The sequence below is a fragment of the Eulemur rufifrons genome, chromosome 30 (genome assembly GCF_041146395.1).
Source record: "Eulemur rufifrons isolate Redbay chromosome 30, OSU_ERuf_1, whole genome shotgun sequence".
Lineage (NCBI taxonomy): Eukaryota > Metazoa > Chordata > Mammalia > Primates > Lemuridae > Eulemur > Eulemur rufifrons.
In genome coordinates this window covers 101,479,387-101,494,788 of record NC_091012.1, presented here as the reverse complement: position 1 = coordinate 101,494,788, position 15,402 = coordinate 101,479,387, and the positions used below count along the sequence as shown (strand labels likewise).

Here is a 15,402-nt window from a genome sequence, read left to right as displayed (position 1 = left end):
CACTCAATCCTAGTGGAGCTTGCTCCCAGTCCTGGTTGCAGGAGCCCCTCTTAGCTTGCAGCCAAGTCCCAGCAGCAACTTGCCCATGACTCTCATCCCAGTCTCAGTCTGGTGGCTCTCACTTCCCAGCACCTGCAGCTGCAGCCCATGCCTCACTCACTTCTCAGCCCTGGCTGCAGAAGCACTCCCAGCTCATGCCCCAATCTCAGCAGCAACATCCTGAGTTTCCTTAATGCCTCAGCCCTGGTGCCGGTGGCCCCAGGACAGCGTGCAGTCTGCCAAAGGCTAGGATTGAAAATGGTGCCTTACTATAGTCACTTAGGTCTCAGAAAGGATGTGGGATCCAGCACGAGCTCCCTCCCTGGAGCAATTCCATCCCACGGTCTCTTGGCAGCCCCCTATGGTAGTTTCATGGCTTAGGAGGATTGAGGGGCTCTCCTGCGGCCAGGATTGCATGATTCCACAGTGGGGATGTGGCCACTGGAAGTCTCTCACTCACCCTTTCCCCGTTCCCTGGAAGTCATTCCCAGCTCCCAGTTAATCCTGGCCAAGCAGGCTGCCTGTCTTCCTTTCCCTTTCTTGCTTTCGGTGTTTTCTCTTGCTTTTCTGGTGAATTACAGTGTTCCCTCTTGGACAATGTTTTTAAAGCATGATTGTCTATAAACTATTTTGGTTCTTCTAAGCAGAGGGAGGTGAGCATAAAATGCTTCTGGTCAGCCATCTTGAAGCCCCTTCTGAATTTTTAAAAAGTGTGTTTTCTTAAGACAGTATCCATTTTTTCTAGGATTTTAGATTCATTTGCACAGAGGTACATAGCTGTTTTAGGATTAAAAAAATTTTTTTTAAAAAATTTTAGTGCTCATTGTCCCTTGTCACATTTATGGTATATATTTGTACTTTATTCTTTTTGTTTGGACAAATTTGTCTAGTTTGTCTTTATTTTGGTACTTTTTAAGGAAGCAACCAAGATTTCTTTATTTTTTATTTCAGCATATTATGGGAGGTACAAAAATTTACGTTACGTATATTGCCCTTGCCCTCCTCCCCCTCAAATCAGAGCTTCAAGTGTGTCCATCTCCTAGACGGTGTGCATCACACTCATTATGTATGTATACACCCATTTCCCCCCTCCATCTTTCCGACACCCGATTAATGTTATTCCTAAATGTGCTCTTGGGTGATGATCAATGGAACCAATTTGATGGTGAGTACACGTGGTGCTTATTTTTCCATTCTTGGGATACTTCACTTAGTAGAATGGGTTCCAGCTCTATTCAGGAAAATACAAGAGGCGCTATATCACCATTATTTCTTATAGCTGAGTAGTACTCCATGGTATACATAGACCACATTTTATTAATCCACTCATGTGTTGATGGGCACTTGGGTTGTTTCCACATCTTTGCAATTGTGAATTGTGCTGCTCTAAACATTCAAGTGCAGATGTCTTTATTACAGAATGTCTTTTGTTCTTTTGGGTAGATGCCCAGTAATGGGATTGCTGGATCAAATGGTAGATCTACTTGTATCTCTTTAAGGTATTTCCATCTTGCTTTCCACAGAGGTTGTACTAGTTTGCAGTCCCACCAGCAGTGTATGAGTGTTCCTGTCTCTCCACATCCATGCCAACATTTATTGTTTTGGGACTTTTTGATAAAGGCCATTCTCACTGGGGTTAAGTGATATCTCATTGTGGTTTTGATTTGCGTTTCCCTGATGATTAGAGATGCCAACCAAGATTTTAATTTTATTAATTAGACATACTGTTATTCTATTCTCAACCTCCTAATTTCTGCTTTTATCTCTATTATTTCCTTTATTGAGCTTAATTTTGCTTCGTTTTCATGTTATTTTTCTCAATTTTTGAGTTGAGAATTTAATTTATTTTCATTTAAAAAAACCTTATTGGTATCAGTGTTTAAGGCTTTGATTTCCTCTCTTCACTACATAATGTATCCTATAGATTTTGATATGTGGTTTTTTGTTACTTTTAGAATTTTGGTTTGTATTTCCCCTTCCCTCAAGAGTTGCTTAATAGAAGTTTTTTGTTTTTAATTTCAAAGGTGGAAGATCTTTTATTACTATTAATTTTTAGTTTTATTACATTTTTATTAGAGATTGTGATATTTCTACTTTATGGAATTTACTGATTTCTGACTTGATATATGATCAGTTTTTGTGAATGTTTCATATGGGCTTGAGAAAAAGGTATATTGTCTGTGACTAGGGTATACATTGATATTTATGTCCATAAGATCTGCCTTATTGATCTAAGTCTTCTATACTCTTAATTTTTGTCCACATGATCTGTCTCATTCTGAAAGTAGTAACTCCTGCTTTTAGTATGTTTCTGTTTCTTCTTGCGTTTCCTGTATTCTCTGCTTTATGTAGGTGTTTGCTTATAATTCATTACATAGATGTTTATCATGATTATATATTCTTTGTGGATTATGGATTTTAGCATTTAAAAATGTCCTTTGTTATGTTTAATATGTTTTTTGCTTTTTGGCTTGAATTCTGAGGTCAGGCTCTCAACCTCTGCCTTCTTATTGTTTCCATTTGCCTGGTGTACTATTACCTATTCCTTTACTTTTAGCCTTTCTGAATCACTTTGTTTTAGATGTATTTCTTGCGTACAACATATAGCTGGATCTTGCTTTGTAACCCAATCTGAAAAAAAATTTTTTTAAATAAGACTTTTTAAGGACTAATCACGATTTTGATTTGGGTGATATGTTTGTTCTGAATTCTGACATGTTGTTTTATTCTATATTTATTATGTATATTATGTTGCAATGACTTCTGACATCAACTACCTGCAGTTGGGCTGAACTTCATGGGTTAAGGGTACAGTCTTCCACAAGACTGCCCTAACTTCAGATATCAGCCATAAACTCAAGGGTTCCCAGGGCTACCCTCACTTTCTGACCAACTGCCTACAAATCAAGCGTTCTCATTATCCTCTCAGGTTTGACAATTTGATAGAATGACTCATAGAACTCAGAAAAGTGCTATACTTGTGATTGCAGCTTTATTGTATAGCAAAAGGATACAATTAGAACCAGCCAAAAGGAGAGATGCATAGGGTGAGGTATGGGAGGGTCCAAACCATGAAGCTTCTGCTGTTCACCTTCATGTCACCCTCCCAGCACATTGAGATGCACAGTATACAAAATATCGCTGGCCAGGGAAGCTCAGCTGAGATTTGGTGTCCAAAGTTTTGAAGTAAGGTTTCATTACGTAGGTGTGATTGATTGAATCATTGGCCAAAAGTTTGAACTCAATCTCCAGATCCTCTCCCTTACCCTGACGTTGGGCTGCTAACATGTGGCTCAAAGCCTGAACCCTCTGCTATGGTTTGAATGTTTGTCCCTTCCAAAAGTCATGTTGGAATTTAATTGTCATTATAACAGTATTAAGAGGTGGGATCTTTAAGAGGTGATTAGGCCATGAGAGCTCCACCCTTATGGGTGGAATTGGTGCCAGTATAATAGGGTGAGTTTGGCCCCCTTTTGCCCTCTCTTGCCCTTCTACCTTCCACCATGTGATGGTACAACAAGTAGGCCCCCACTAGGTGCCAGACCATTGATCTTGGACTTCTCAGCCTCCAGAACTGTGAGCCAATAAATTTCTGTTCATTATAAATTACCCAGTCTAAGTTATTCCGTTATAGCAGCAAAAATGGACTAAGACACCCTCTAATCACATGGTAGGTTTTTCTGGCCTGGCCAGCCCTATCCTGAGTCATTTTGCTAGCTTAAAGCTATATAGGGGCCCATCATGAGTCACTTCATTAACATAAACCATCAGGTCTTACCATGAATAACAGACACTCCTATCAGCTGGGAGTTGTAAAGTTAGGTTGTTGATTTGAGATCGTTCTTCTTTTTTGATGTGCATGTTTACAGCTATGAATTTCCCTCTTAGTACTGCTTTCTCTTCATCCCATATGTTTTGGTATGTTGTATTTTCATTTTCGTTTGTCTTAAGGTATTTTCTAATTTCCCTTATTATTTCTTCTTTGACCCATTGGTCGTTTAGGAATGTGTTGTTTAGTTTCCATGTATTTGTGAATTTTCTAGTTTTTATTCTGTTATCGATTTCTAGTTTCATTCCATTGGTGACTGGAAAAGATATTTTGAATGCTTTTAACCTTTTTATTGAGACTTGTTTTGTGGCCTAACATAGGGTCTATCCTGAAAATATTCTGTGTGTACTTGAAAAGAAAATGTATTCTGCTATTATTGGGTGAAGTGTTCTATATATGTCTATTAGGTGTAGTTGTTGTTCAAGTCTTTTCCTTTATTGATCTTCCATCTAGGTGTTCTACCCATTATTGAAAGTGGTGTATTGAAGTCTCCAACTATAATTGTAGAACTGTTTATTTCTCCCTTCCAGTCTATCAAATTTTGCTTCATATTTTTTGGAGGCTCCATTGTTTGGTGCATATATGTTTATATTTGTTATATCTTCTGTATTAATTGACCATTTTATCAATAGATAATGTCCTTTGTCTCTTGTAGCAGTTTTTGACTTAAGGTCTATTTTGTCTGATATTAATATAGCCATTCCAGCTCTCTTTTGGTTGTCATTTGCATGGAATATCTTTTTCCATCCTTTTACTTTCATCCCAGTTGGGTTTCTTTGGATCTAAAATGAGTTCCTTGAACACTAAGAGCTAACAAATAAACAAAAATGACAAACAAAAAAGTAAAACACCTCTTCCAGTCTTTGCAGATTGGTTCCATGCTGAGGCACTCCATCAGCACTCAGCTGTGCTTATGTTGAGCCTATGGGTCAGTGTGAGGTGAAAGGTTAGTCTTCTTAGGTCTTTTGTGAGCATTTAACTTGTCCTGGGCATATACACAGCTTTCTAAATTCCCCTGTTTTTAAGTACTTCTGAATGTCCTAATTTCCCAAAGAATTTCTCCTTCCTCTCAGGCCACAGGCATTCAATTATATATCTGGCTATAATCTTTTGCCCCAGGCATCTGTAGATTTATCAGTTTGCCTTGCAGCCTTTTAGAGCAATGCCTACTGCTTGTCCAGCCTGAGTTCTGAGTTCTGTTCTTAGGCAAAACAGAGACAAGCACCTTGCATCAGTCCTTAGACAGGTTAGAAAAGACCTACATTAATTTAGGAATAAGGTCTGTTCTACACCCTCTGGGACCAGGGACCAGGATCTCATACTGGGAACATGGGTTGCTGCTGGTTCAAGACTTCTACTGCATATTGGAGTGGGTGAGGCAAGGGCAAGTAAAAAAAGGCCAAAAAGCTTTCCTACCTTCTTTAAGTTGCCTTTTTCTTGATTCTGTGTTTGGTTGCTGCAAACCTTTGACTGCTTTCCAGAGTCCTTGAAAAGTTGGTTCTGACAATTTCATATTGTTTTTCGATCTTTCTATGGGGTAATGAGAGCTTGGAGCTGCTTACTGTCCCATTTTGCTTTTGTCATTTGGGGTGAATTTTTTGTCACTTGAAATGTTTTCTCGGCTGGGTGCGGTGGCTCACGCCTGTAATCCTAGCACTCTGGGAGGCCGAGGCGGGAGGATTGCTCAAGCTCAGGAGTTTGCGACCAGCCTGAGCAAGAGAGAGACCCCGTCTCTACTAAACATAGAAAGAAATTAGCTGGACAACTAAAAATATGTAGAAAAAATTAGCCGGGTATGGTGGCGCATGCCTGTAGTCCCAGCTACTCGGGAGGCTGAGGCAGAAGGATCGCTTGAGCCCAGGAGTTTGAGGTTGCTGTGAGCTAGGCTGACACCATGGCACTGTAGCCTGGGCAAAAGAGTGAGACTCTGTCTCAAAAAAAAAAAAAAGAAAGAAATGTTTTCTCATTTTCCATAGTTCTTAAAGAAGCTTTGAACGGATACACACTACTTTTATTTTTATCTGTTTATTATCAAGACAGGGTTGGGGGTTGCGGTGGCTTACATAATTCTGAGTTCAAGAGCACCATGTTTTGATAGTGAGGTGGAGCGTACCTTCCTTAATGGATGACTTTTTCTTTTAGCACCGTGGGGAGAGGTTGTGTGTGCTCTGATTTGTTTTGGTTTCGGTTTTGATTGTTATTTGTCTTACATGACCCTAAATTTCTCCCTCTAGTTTTATTTTTTCCCTTTACCACCCAGTCTCCAAATGATACTTCCTTGTCCTTTTATCCTCTTTTCCCTTAGAAATGATGCTTTTTTGTGACTGCTACCTTGGGTCCCACACACATTTCCTATAGCTGGTGCTCTGTTATATCTAGCCAGTTTGTGTTTTCATACTTATGGTAGATTTTCTCTTTCGAAGCCTGATTTCAGCTCATCCTTAGGCGCTCCACTCTCTCCTCCTGTTCTATTTATTGTTTTGTCAGACCTTCCTCACACTCTAGGTAATTAGAAATTTGTAGTAGTCTCTATTTTCTATTATAAGTTATATCAAAGATATAGGTTATGTGTGGTTTTCTACGTTCTTCATGTTGATCTGTAGTTTTTTGGAGGATATATGGAAAGATTTGGATTTATACAGATGTAATTAGTCTAGATTAACTAGAAGTGCCTTATTTTTTATTTTAAAAAATTAAGGTATAATTTATGTACAGTAAAATGGATATTTTTTAGCATACAGTTCTTCAAGTTTTGGCAAACCCATAAAGTTATGTTACCACCACCACAATGAAGCTATAGAAGAGTTCTGTCATCTCCCAGTGTGTCTTCTTTGTAATCAAACCCTGGCCTGTGGCAGTCACTGATATATTTTCAGTCTCTGTAGTTTTGCCTTTTGTATAATATTATATAAATGGAATCATATAGTATGTAGCCTTTTTTTTTTTAGTCCAGCTCCTTTCACTTAGTATATTTGAGGTTCATCCATGTTGTTGCACGTATCACAGTTATTTCATTTTTATTGCTGAGTGATATTATATTGTATGGATTCCACGTTGTTTATTCAGTGGTTGAAAAGCATTTGGTATGTTTCTAGGTTTTGGTGATTAAAAATATATTAATAGCTGCTATATAAATATTCATGTACAGGCTTTTAGGTTTACATAAGTTTTCATTTCACTGGGATAAATATACCTTGGATTGGGATTGCAGGGTTGCATGGTGTATATGCTTTACAAACAACTGTAAAACCATTTTCCAAAGTGGTTGTGTATTGTTTTGTATTCCTACTGTGATAGGAGAGGTCCAGTTGCTCCACATCCTCACCAGCACTTAGTATTGTCAGATTTTTTTCTTGATTATAATAGGTGTGTGGTAGTATCTCGTGATTTTTATTTGCATTCCCTCATGACTAATATTTGCCATCTATATATCTTCTTTGGGGAAGTATCTCTCTTATGCCTGGGTTTTTTTTTTTTTTTTTTTTTTTTTTTTAGTTTTGAGGGTTCCTTATGTATTCTTTTTTTTTTTTTTTTTTGAGACAGAGTCTCACTTTGTTGCCCGGGCTAGAGTGAGTGCCGTGGCGTCAGCCTAGCTCACAGCAACCTCAAACTCCTGGGCTTAAGCGATCCTACTGCCTCAGCCTCCCGAGTGGCTGGGACTACAGACATGCACCACCATGCCCGGCTAATTTTTTCTCTATATATTTTTAGTTGGCCATATAATTTCTTTCTATTTTTAGTAGAGACGGGGTCTCGCTCTTGCTCAGGCTGGTCTCGAACTCCTGACCTCGAGCGATCCACCCGCCTCGGCCTCCCAGAGTGCTAGGATTACAGGCGTGAGCCACTGCGCCCGGCCCCTTATGTATTCTTGATACAAATTCTTTGCCAGATATTTTATTTGCAAATATTTTCTTCCATTCTCTAGCTTGTCTTTTCAATCTCTTAACAGTATCTTTTGGATTTTGGTATCACATCTAAGAAATATTTGTCTAACCCAAGGTAAAGAGATTTTCTCCCATATTTTCTTCTAGAAATATAATATTAGAGATTTAGCTCTATGATCCATTTTGAGTTCATTTTTATATATGTTGGAGGTATTAATTGAGGTTCTTTTTTTGGCATATGGATATCCAATTGTTCCAGAACCATTTGTTGAAACAGGAACTCCTATTTTCCATTGAATTGCCTCTGTGCTTTTGTCAAAAATAATTTTTATATGTAAAGACATAAATCACATTTAAGAATAACATACGCAGTTTAAAAGTGTATATCTTGATGAATTATTACAAAGTGAACACATTGTGTAGCCACCACCTAGGCCAACATATCAAGCATAATTGGGACCTCAGAACCTCCCCTTATACTCTGTCCCAAAGTCACTGCCACCCACAAAAGTCATCACTATGCTGACTTCTAACATCGTGGATTAGCCTTTCCTGTTCCTTACGATATATAAATAGAATCATGCAGTATATACACGTTTGTTTCTGGTTTCTTTTGCTCATCAGTCCATCTGTGACATTCATCTATGTTGGACATGTGCAGAATAGTTCTCTGGGTAGCCTTGGACTGACCTACTTCTCCCTCCTTTTTTACTTACTGTTCTCAAGAATAACTGTATAATGTGTTGGGAATGTAACATCCTGATATAAGGGAGGAGCTGGCCAGAATAGCCTGGGCTCTGTTCTGGTCACCTCTTAGAAACTGGATGTTCCTCAGTGCTTTAGCCTAGTGTGCCATGTCCCCCTCCAGGTATAAAACCCAAGAAAGGCTGCTTTCTGGGGTCTTTCAGCTGTGGTGCAAGTGGGGTACACACAGATGAGACTCCATCCACCTTGTGCAGCTTTCCTGAGCCTTGGGGGACCAGCTCACAATGAATCCTAGGTTTCTGTTGTCCCTTGCTCCCTATCTGTAAGTAATAAATGTACTCCATGTAACTTGCGTATAGGGGTATTCTGTCTCACTGGCCTTGGACAAGTTGGTAACCAGTGCACAGTGAACCTGCTTCACAACATGCCGTGGCAGTTCATTCATTTTCATTACTACACAGTATTCCATTGAATCACTGTGCTATAATTTACCCTTTCTTTCTACTGTTGATGGACATTTGGATTTCTTCCATGATTTGGTATTAAAAATAGTGCTGCTGTGAACATCCCTACACTTGTTTTCTAGAGCACATGTGCATAATTTTCTCCAAGGTGTATACCTAAGAGTAGAATTGCTGGGTCATGGTATATGCAAATCATTAACCTTGGTAAATAATGCCAAACTGGTCCCAAAGTGATTATACCAGCTTATATTCCTACTAACTGTGTAAGAGTTCCCGTTTCACCACAATATTATGGTATTTTAGTATGCTTGATTATAACTTTTCTGGTGAGTGCATATCGGTGTCTCTGTGTGGCTTAAATTTTCATTTACCTGAGTACTAATGGGGTTGAGTACATTTTCTGATGTTCATAGGTCATTTGGTTTAAAGTACCTATTTACTTCTCTTGTCTATTCTTCTGTGTTATTTGTATGTTTCTTATTGATTTGTAGGGGTTATTTTATATATTCCAGATAAGATCGCTTTATCACTCTTTAATTTTGCCAATAATCTCCCCATCTGTGGCTTGCCTTTTCACTGCAGTACTTTTACTCTTGTAACACTTACAAGTCTTTTCCTTTAAGAGTGGTGCTTTACATGCCTTGTTTTAGAATTCTTTCCCTATCCCAAGCTTAGGAGACATTTTCCTATATTATTTTATAGACATTTTATTGGTTACCTCTCACATTCGGTTTACAGTTTACCTGTAGATGATTTTTGTGTATGGTGAGAGGGGTTAAATTTCATTTTTCCCCATTTAGATATCCAATAACCCATCTACATTTATTGAAAAGATCGTCTTCTCCCAACTGCTTTACTGTGCCAACTTTGTCATAAATCAGGTATATATACATGTTTGGATTCTCTTTCTAGCTCCACTGGACTATTTGTCTATCCTTGTGCTAATATCACACTGTCTTTAAATCTTCTATTAATGGAATATTTTCCACCATGATTTGTTATTTTCCCACAAAGTAGGTCGCTAACTTGATATGAAATACACATCTAGTATTATCATTATGATGAACGGAAAACCCAATCAGAAGTTCCCCTACATTCTATCTTTATCACCCAGTTGCCAGCATTTTAGAATAAAAGGAATGTACCATTACAGGAACTAGTGACATTTGAGGACGTGGCTGTGGATTTCTCCCAGGAGGAGTGGCAATACCTGAACCTTCCACAGAGGAACCTGTACAGAGACGTGATGCTGGAGACCTACAGCAACCTGGTCTCTGTGGGTAAGGATGGCTTCGTCAGGTAATTTTGCTATTTATGATTATCGTATCAAATAGAGGACCCTTTCTTTCTCAATTCCCCCTCTACATCTTGTGACTAGGTTTTTTTGAACTCAAAACCCAGGTTAAATGGTTTGACTTTACAATTGTGTTAGCGATAGGTCCCTTGTGCTGCTCCCAGACTGCAACTTCCTCTGTCTCAGAGGCTCTGAAGACCAAGGAGGTATCTCTGTCATTTCTCATTAATAGGGCAGCAGGTGACTAAACCAGACCTAATCCTCAAGTTGGAGGTAGAAGAATGCCCGGCAGAAGGAACAATCCCAATTTGGAGCTTTCCAGGTAAGTGGGATTGACCCAGGCCCTGGGGATGAGGCTCCAGCCTATCAGTCAGAGGTGAGACCTTCTGAAAGGACTTTCAGGAATATCTTAAGAAAAGGTTGTGGCCCTTTGGCACTGTTGGAGGACAGGAACGTGAATACCTCAAACATAAGGCTGATACTCCCTCCCCTGTCCCCCACACACAAGACCACTCACTCTCCTTAAGTTGGTGCTCACCTATAATAGTTCCTTTTGTTCCATATATGTCTATTAAATGCTACCACCCCAGGCCCTGCCACTTTGACAATTCTCACCTGTCACTTACTTATCTGAAGCCAGGCCCACATCAGTCACAGGCCTGGACTCTAACGCTCTAATTCCAGATTGGATAACCTGACTCCTTTGTTTTTGTTCAGCTTAGATATTCCTGTCAGATTTATTTTCCTAAAACATCTTGATTATCTATTTTTTAAAAGTAGATTTATTGAGATGTAATTCACACGTCACAAAATTCACTCTTTAAAAGTGTACAACTTAGTGGTTTTTAGTATATTCATAGAGTTGTGCAACCATCACCACTATCTAATTCTAGAACATTTTCATCACCCCCAAAAGCCGCCCCTGCTCCTTAGTAGTCACTCTCCATTCCCTCCTACTCCCATTCCTTGGCAACCACTCATCTACTTTTTGTCTCTATGATTTTGTTTATTCTGGACGTTTCATATAAATGGAATCATATAAAATGTGGCCTTTTATATTTGGTTTCTTTCACTTGGGATGTTTTCAACATCCACGTTGTAGCACATATCAGTTCTTCATTCTTTTTGTGGAGCAATAATATTCCATTGTATACATAGACCATATTTTGTTTATGCATTCATCCATTGATGGATACTTTGATTGTTTCCACTTTTTGGCTGTTATGCATAATGCTGCTATGAATATTCATGTACAAGTTTTTGTAGTAATGTAGGTTTTCATTTCTTCTGGGTAGATATATAGGGTTAGAATTGTTGTACCATATGGTAACTGTATGTTTACCATTTTGAGGAACTGTCAAACTGCGTGAATATCCTGTTTCTCAAAAACTTTTACTTAGTGGTTTTAACATTCAGTGATGATTCTTGCCTGAATCAATTATTAATAAGACGGTTGATTTTATTTTTTCAGTGTGTTATCATCCATTACTGTCATTATTCATTTTAATGTTCAAATTGTCCTCAGTTTGGCTAGTACAAGTCCGTTCAAGGTGGCTCCTTTGTCCTTTTGATGTGTCCCCATCATTCTTTGAGGATTTCCTCACTTTCTAGCACAATCATATGTTCCAGGCTCACCTTGTGCTTTCCCCATTTCAGACCTGGAATCAGCAACTTCTCCAAAGATCTGATTCCTATTAGTGCCTATGATATTTAGAAATCAGGATCTGGGTGCTGGGAATACTCATAGCTCCTCAGATTCTTGTGTCTTATAATTTATAGATGATTCATTTCCCTCCATCTCTCTTTTTCCCCCTAATATTTCTTTTTTAAGTAACTGGGTCATTTGGCCTCTAGTTTTCCACATTCTGGATTTTACCACCTCATAGTGATATTTAAGATAGTCCTCTGTCCTCTGTATTTCTTGTAAGCTGATAAGTTAGATCTAGAACTTGGATCAGATTCAGGTTTTTATTTTTTCTTTTAGCAAGATTATGTCTAGCTACTTCCACCAGGAGGCATGTAATGCATAGTTGTCACTTTTTGTTCTGTTACTAGTCATTGATGATTACTGCTTAGATCCATTAATTCATTAATGGTTGCAAAATGGTGACATGCTATCATTTCTTCGTTGATTAGCTGGAATAATTCTATAAAGAGAAATTGCTTCTCAGCTATTATTTGGTTACCATGAGTTATATATTATACAGCAAAGACAGGCTAAGTGATTGTTTTTCCATGTACTAACCAGTTTTCAAAATAATAAGTTGGTTTTGTAGCATCATCCAAAGGTGACCAATAAGTTACATCTTTTTTGTGCATGTCATTTATGGACTTATGGATTTAAACATTTTTCTGTTTTAATCCATTGCCGTATTATACTTACTATAAATCAAACTGCCTTTGGCCAGTGGAAACTCCTTCAAGTGGGCTCCTGAGTCTTTGGTAGCTTCCTTGCTTTCTGGTGTTACAACATGTTCCAGGCTCATTCTGTATATTTCTTGTTTCTGACTTGGAATTGGCCATTTCTCCAAGGAACACTGGTTCGTTTTAGTGGAAAATAATGTTTTAAGCCCACAATGTAGATGTTAGGGAATAATTTTTAGGGATTTTCATTGACAGAACTAGGGACTATGTATACATTTTTTACAGAAAAAATACTTATATATTCAAATTGATATTTCCAAATCAAATTCTGGACTTAAAAGTTTGTTTTTAAAATTATTAATCCCACATCTGATGGTAGTATTCTTAGTATTCTTCTGAGACTGTTGTGTGTATATAGTGATTGAATGAATTGAGGTAATCGTGTTGGTGTCATTGAGAATCAAGACTTTTCAACATTAAGAAATAGGATTAAGAGCTGGGGCTTAGCTATCCAATGAAAGGAAGTCACAGGAATGAAACCACAGCTGCACAATCCATTTTACAATTCAGTATTTCTATGGCAAAATGCTGAATCTAAGTGGTAATATGAGTAGTTATTGTACTCATCTTTCAACTTGGTTGTTATGAAATGCAGATGAAGGCATGTTTACTGTTATTAAGGAATCCTTTTATATTCAGTTTTGCTTTATGATTACATAAAATATTTTTTTTTTTTTTTTTTGAGACAGAGTCTCACTCTGTTGCCCAGGCTAGAGTGAGTGCCGTGGCATCAGCCTAGCTCACAGCAACCTCAAACTCCTGGGCTCAAGCGATCCTCCTGTCTCAGCCTCCCGAGTAGCTGGGACTACAGGCATGCACCACCATGCCCGGCTAATTTTTTCTATATATATTTTTAGCTGTCCATATAATTTCTTTCTATTTTTAGTAGAGATGGGGTCTCGCTCTTGCTCAGGCTGGTCTCGAACTCCTGAGCTCAAACGATCCGCCCACCTCGGCCTCCCAGAGTGCTAGGATTACAGGTGTGAGCCACCACGCCCGGCCTACATAAAATATTTATAAAATATTTACTTGGTTCCAAAGTCAAATCTAAAAAACAATGTATATTCAGAGAAGTCCAGCTTCTTTCCTTGTCCATTCTGCTACCTTCCTTCTTTCCCCCATAGGTAACCTTTATTAAAAATTACAGGTTTATTATTCCATCATTTTTATAACATGAACATATATGTGTGTATATATATATATATATTTATATATTCATTTCCTACTATGCACAGTTTTATTCACTGCCTTTTTTCACTTAATATTCAAGAACATATTAAGTATATAGATACTCCTTATTTCTTTTTACAGTAATACAGTGGCTTTTAATAATCATAATAGTAGTAGTTGGGCCGGGCGCGGTGGCTCACGCCTGTAATCCTAGCACTCTGGGAGGCCGAGGTGGGCGGATCGTTTGAGCTCAGGAGTTCGAGACCAGCCTGAGCAAGAGCGAGACCCCATCTCTACTAAAAATAGAAAGAAATTATATGGACAGCTAAAAATATATATAGAAAAAATTAGCCGGGCATGGTGGTGCATGCCTGTAGTCCCAGCTACTCGGGAGGCTGAGACAGGAGGATCCCTTAAGCTCAGGAGTTTGAGGTTGCTGTGAGCTAGGCTGACGCCACGGCACTCACTCTAGCCTGGGCAACAGAGTGAGAGTCTGTCTCAAAAAAAAAAAAAATAAAAAAAAAAATAATAGTAGTAGTTGTAGTAGTAGTAGTAAACATTTGAAAGCACTTCCTATGTGTCACGCATGCCTTGTTATAAGTAATTTAATCCTTTCAACATCCATTTGAGTGGGCACTGTTATAATTCCTTTACAGATGGGAAAGTAAGATACAAATAGATGAGATCACTTGCCTAAGGTCATAGATCAAGTGAAATGGTGATCCAGGATTTGCTTCTGAGGTAGAGAGGCCATGACTCTAATCACATGGGCCATATTGCTGCTTATCACCTAAGGAGGTTCATATTCAGCAGATCCTTGGTGGAGCCTGGGTTTCATGAAGTGTATATTGTAAAAGCTCTTCCTGTGATTTTGTGTTCATCCTTAGTTAAGAAGTAGGGCTTAGCTATCCAATGAAAGGAAGTCACAGGAAGTGAAACCACAGCTACATAATCCATTTTAAAATTCAGTGGATACTGAATTTTGGCAAATGTTGAGTCTAAGTGATAATGAATAGTTATTATACTCTTCTTTAAACTTTTTTTATGCTTGAGATTTTTCATATAAAATTTTGGGGAATAGGCCGGGTGCGGTGGCTCACGCCTGTAATCCTAGCACTCTGGGAGGCTGAGGCAGGAGGATTGCTTGAGCTCAGGAGTTTGAGACCAGCCTCAGCAAGAGTGAGACCCCGTCTCTACTAAAAATAGAAAGAAATTAGCCAAACAACTAAAAATAGAAAAAAATTAGCCGGGCATGGTGGCGCGTGCCTGTAGTCCCAGCTACCTGGGAGGCTGAGGCAGGAGGATCGCTTGAGCCCAGGAGTTTGAGGTTGCTGTGAGCTAGGCTGACACCATGGCACTCTAGCCCGGGCAACAGAGTGAGACTCTGTCTCAAAAAAAAAAAAAAAAAAATTGGGAGGAATAGTGAGAAGAAAAGTAAACTACGAAAAATGATTAAACATTCAGTATATGTGCAAAAAAATTACCACATTTTATTGACTTCAGGGTACCATTGATTTAAAGACATACCACTAAGAAAAATTGCCAGCAATTAATCTATGACATGTCATTAATCGTAAGGTACATCCAGACTTA

At 38.6% G+C, this 15,402-nt stretch overlaps 1 protein-coding gene across 1 annotated transcript in view; it reads left to right on the top strand.

Moving 5' to 3' along the window:
- LOC138378166 (zinc finger protein 182) overlaps window positions 1-15,402 on the top strand; it is a 47,732-nt gene that overhangs the window by 29,514 nt on the left and 2,816 nt on the right. Inside the window, exons 4-5 of the mRNA XM_069463481.1 lie at window positions 10,075-10,201; window positions 10,448-10,537. Coding sequence (XP_069319582.1) covers window positions 10,075-10,201; window positions 10,448-10,537 — 217 coding nt within the window. The remainder of the gene's footprint in view (window positions 1-10,074; window positions 10,202-10,447; window positions 10,538-15,402) is intronic.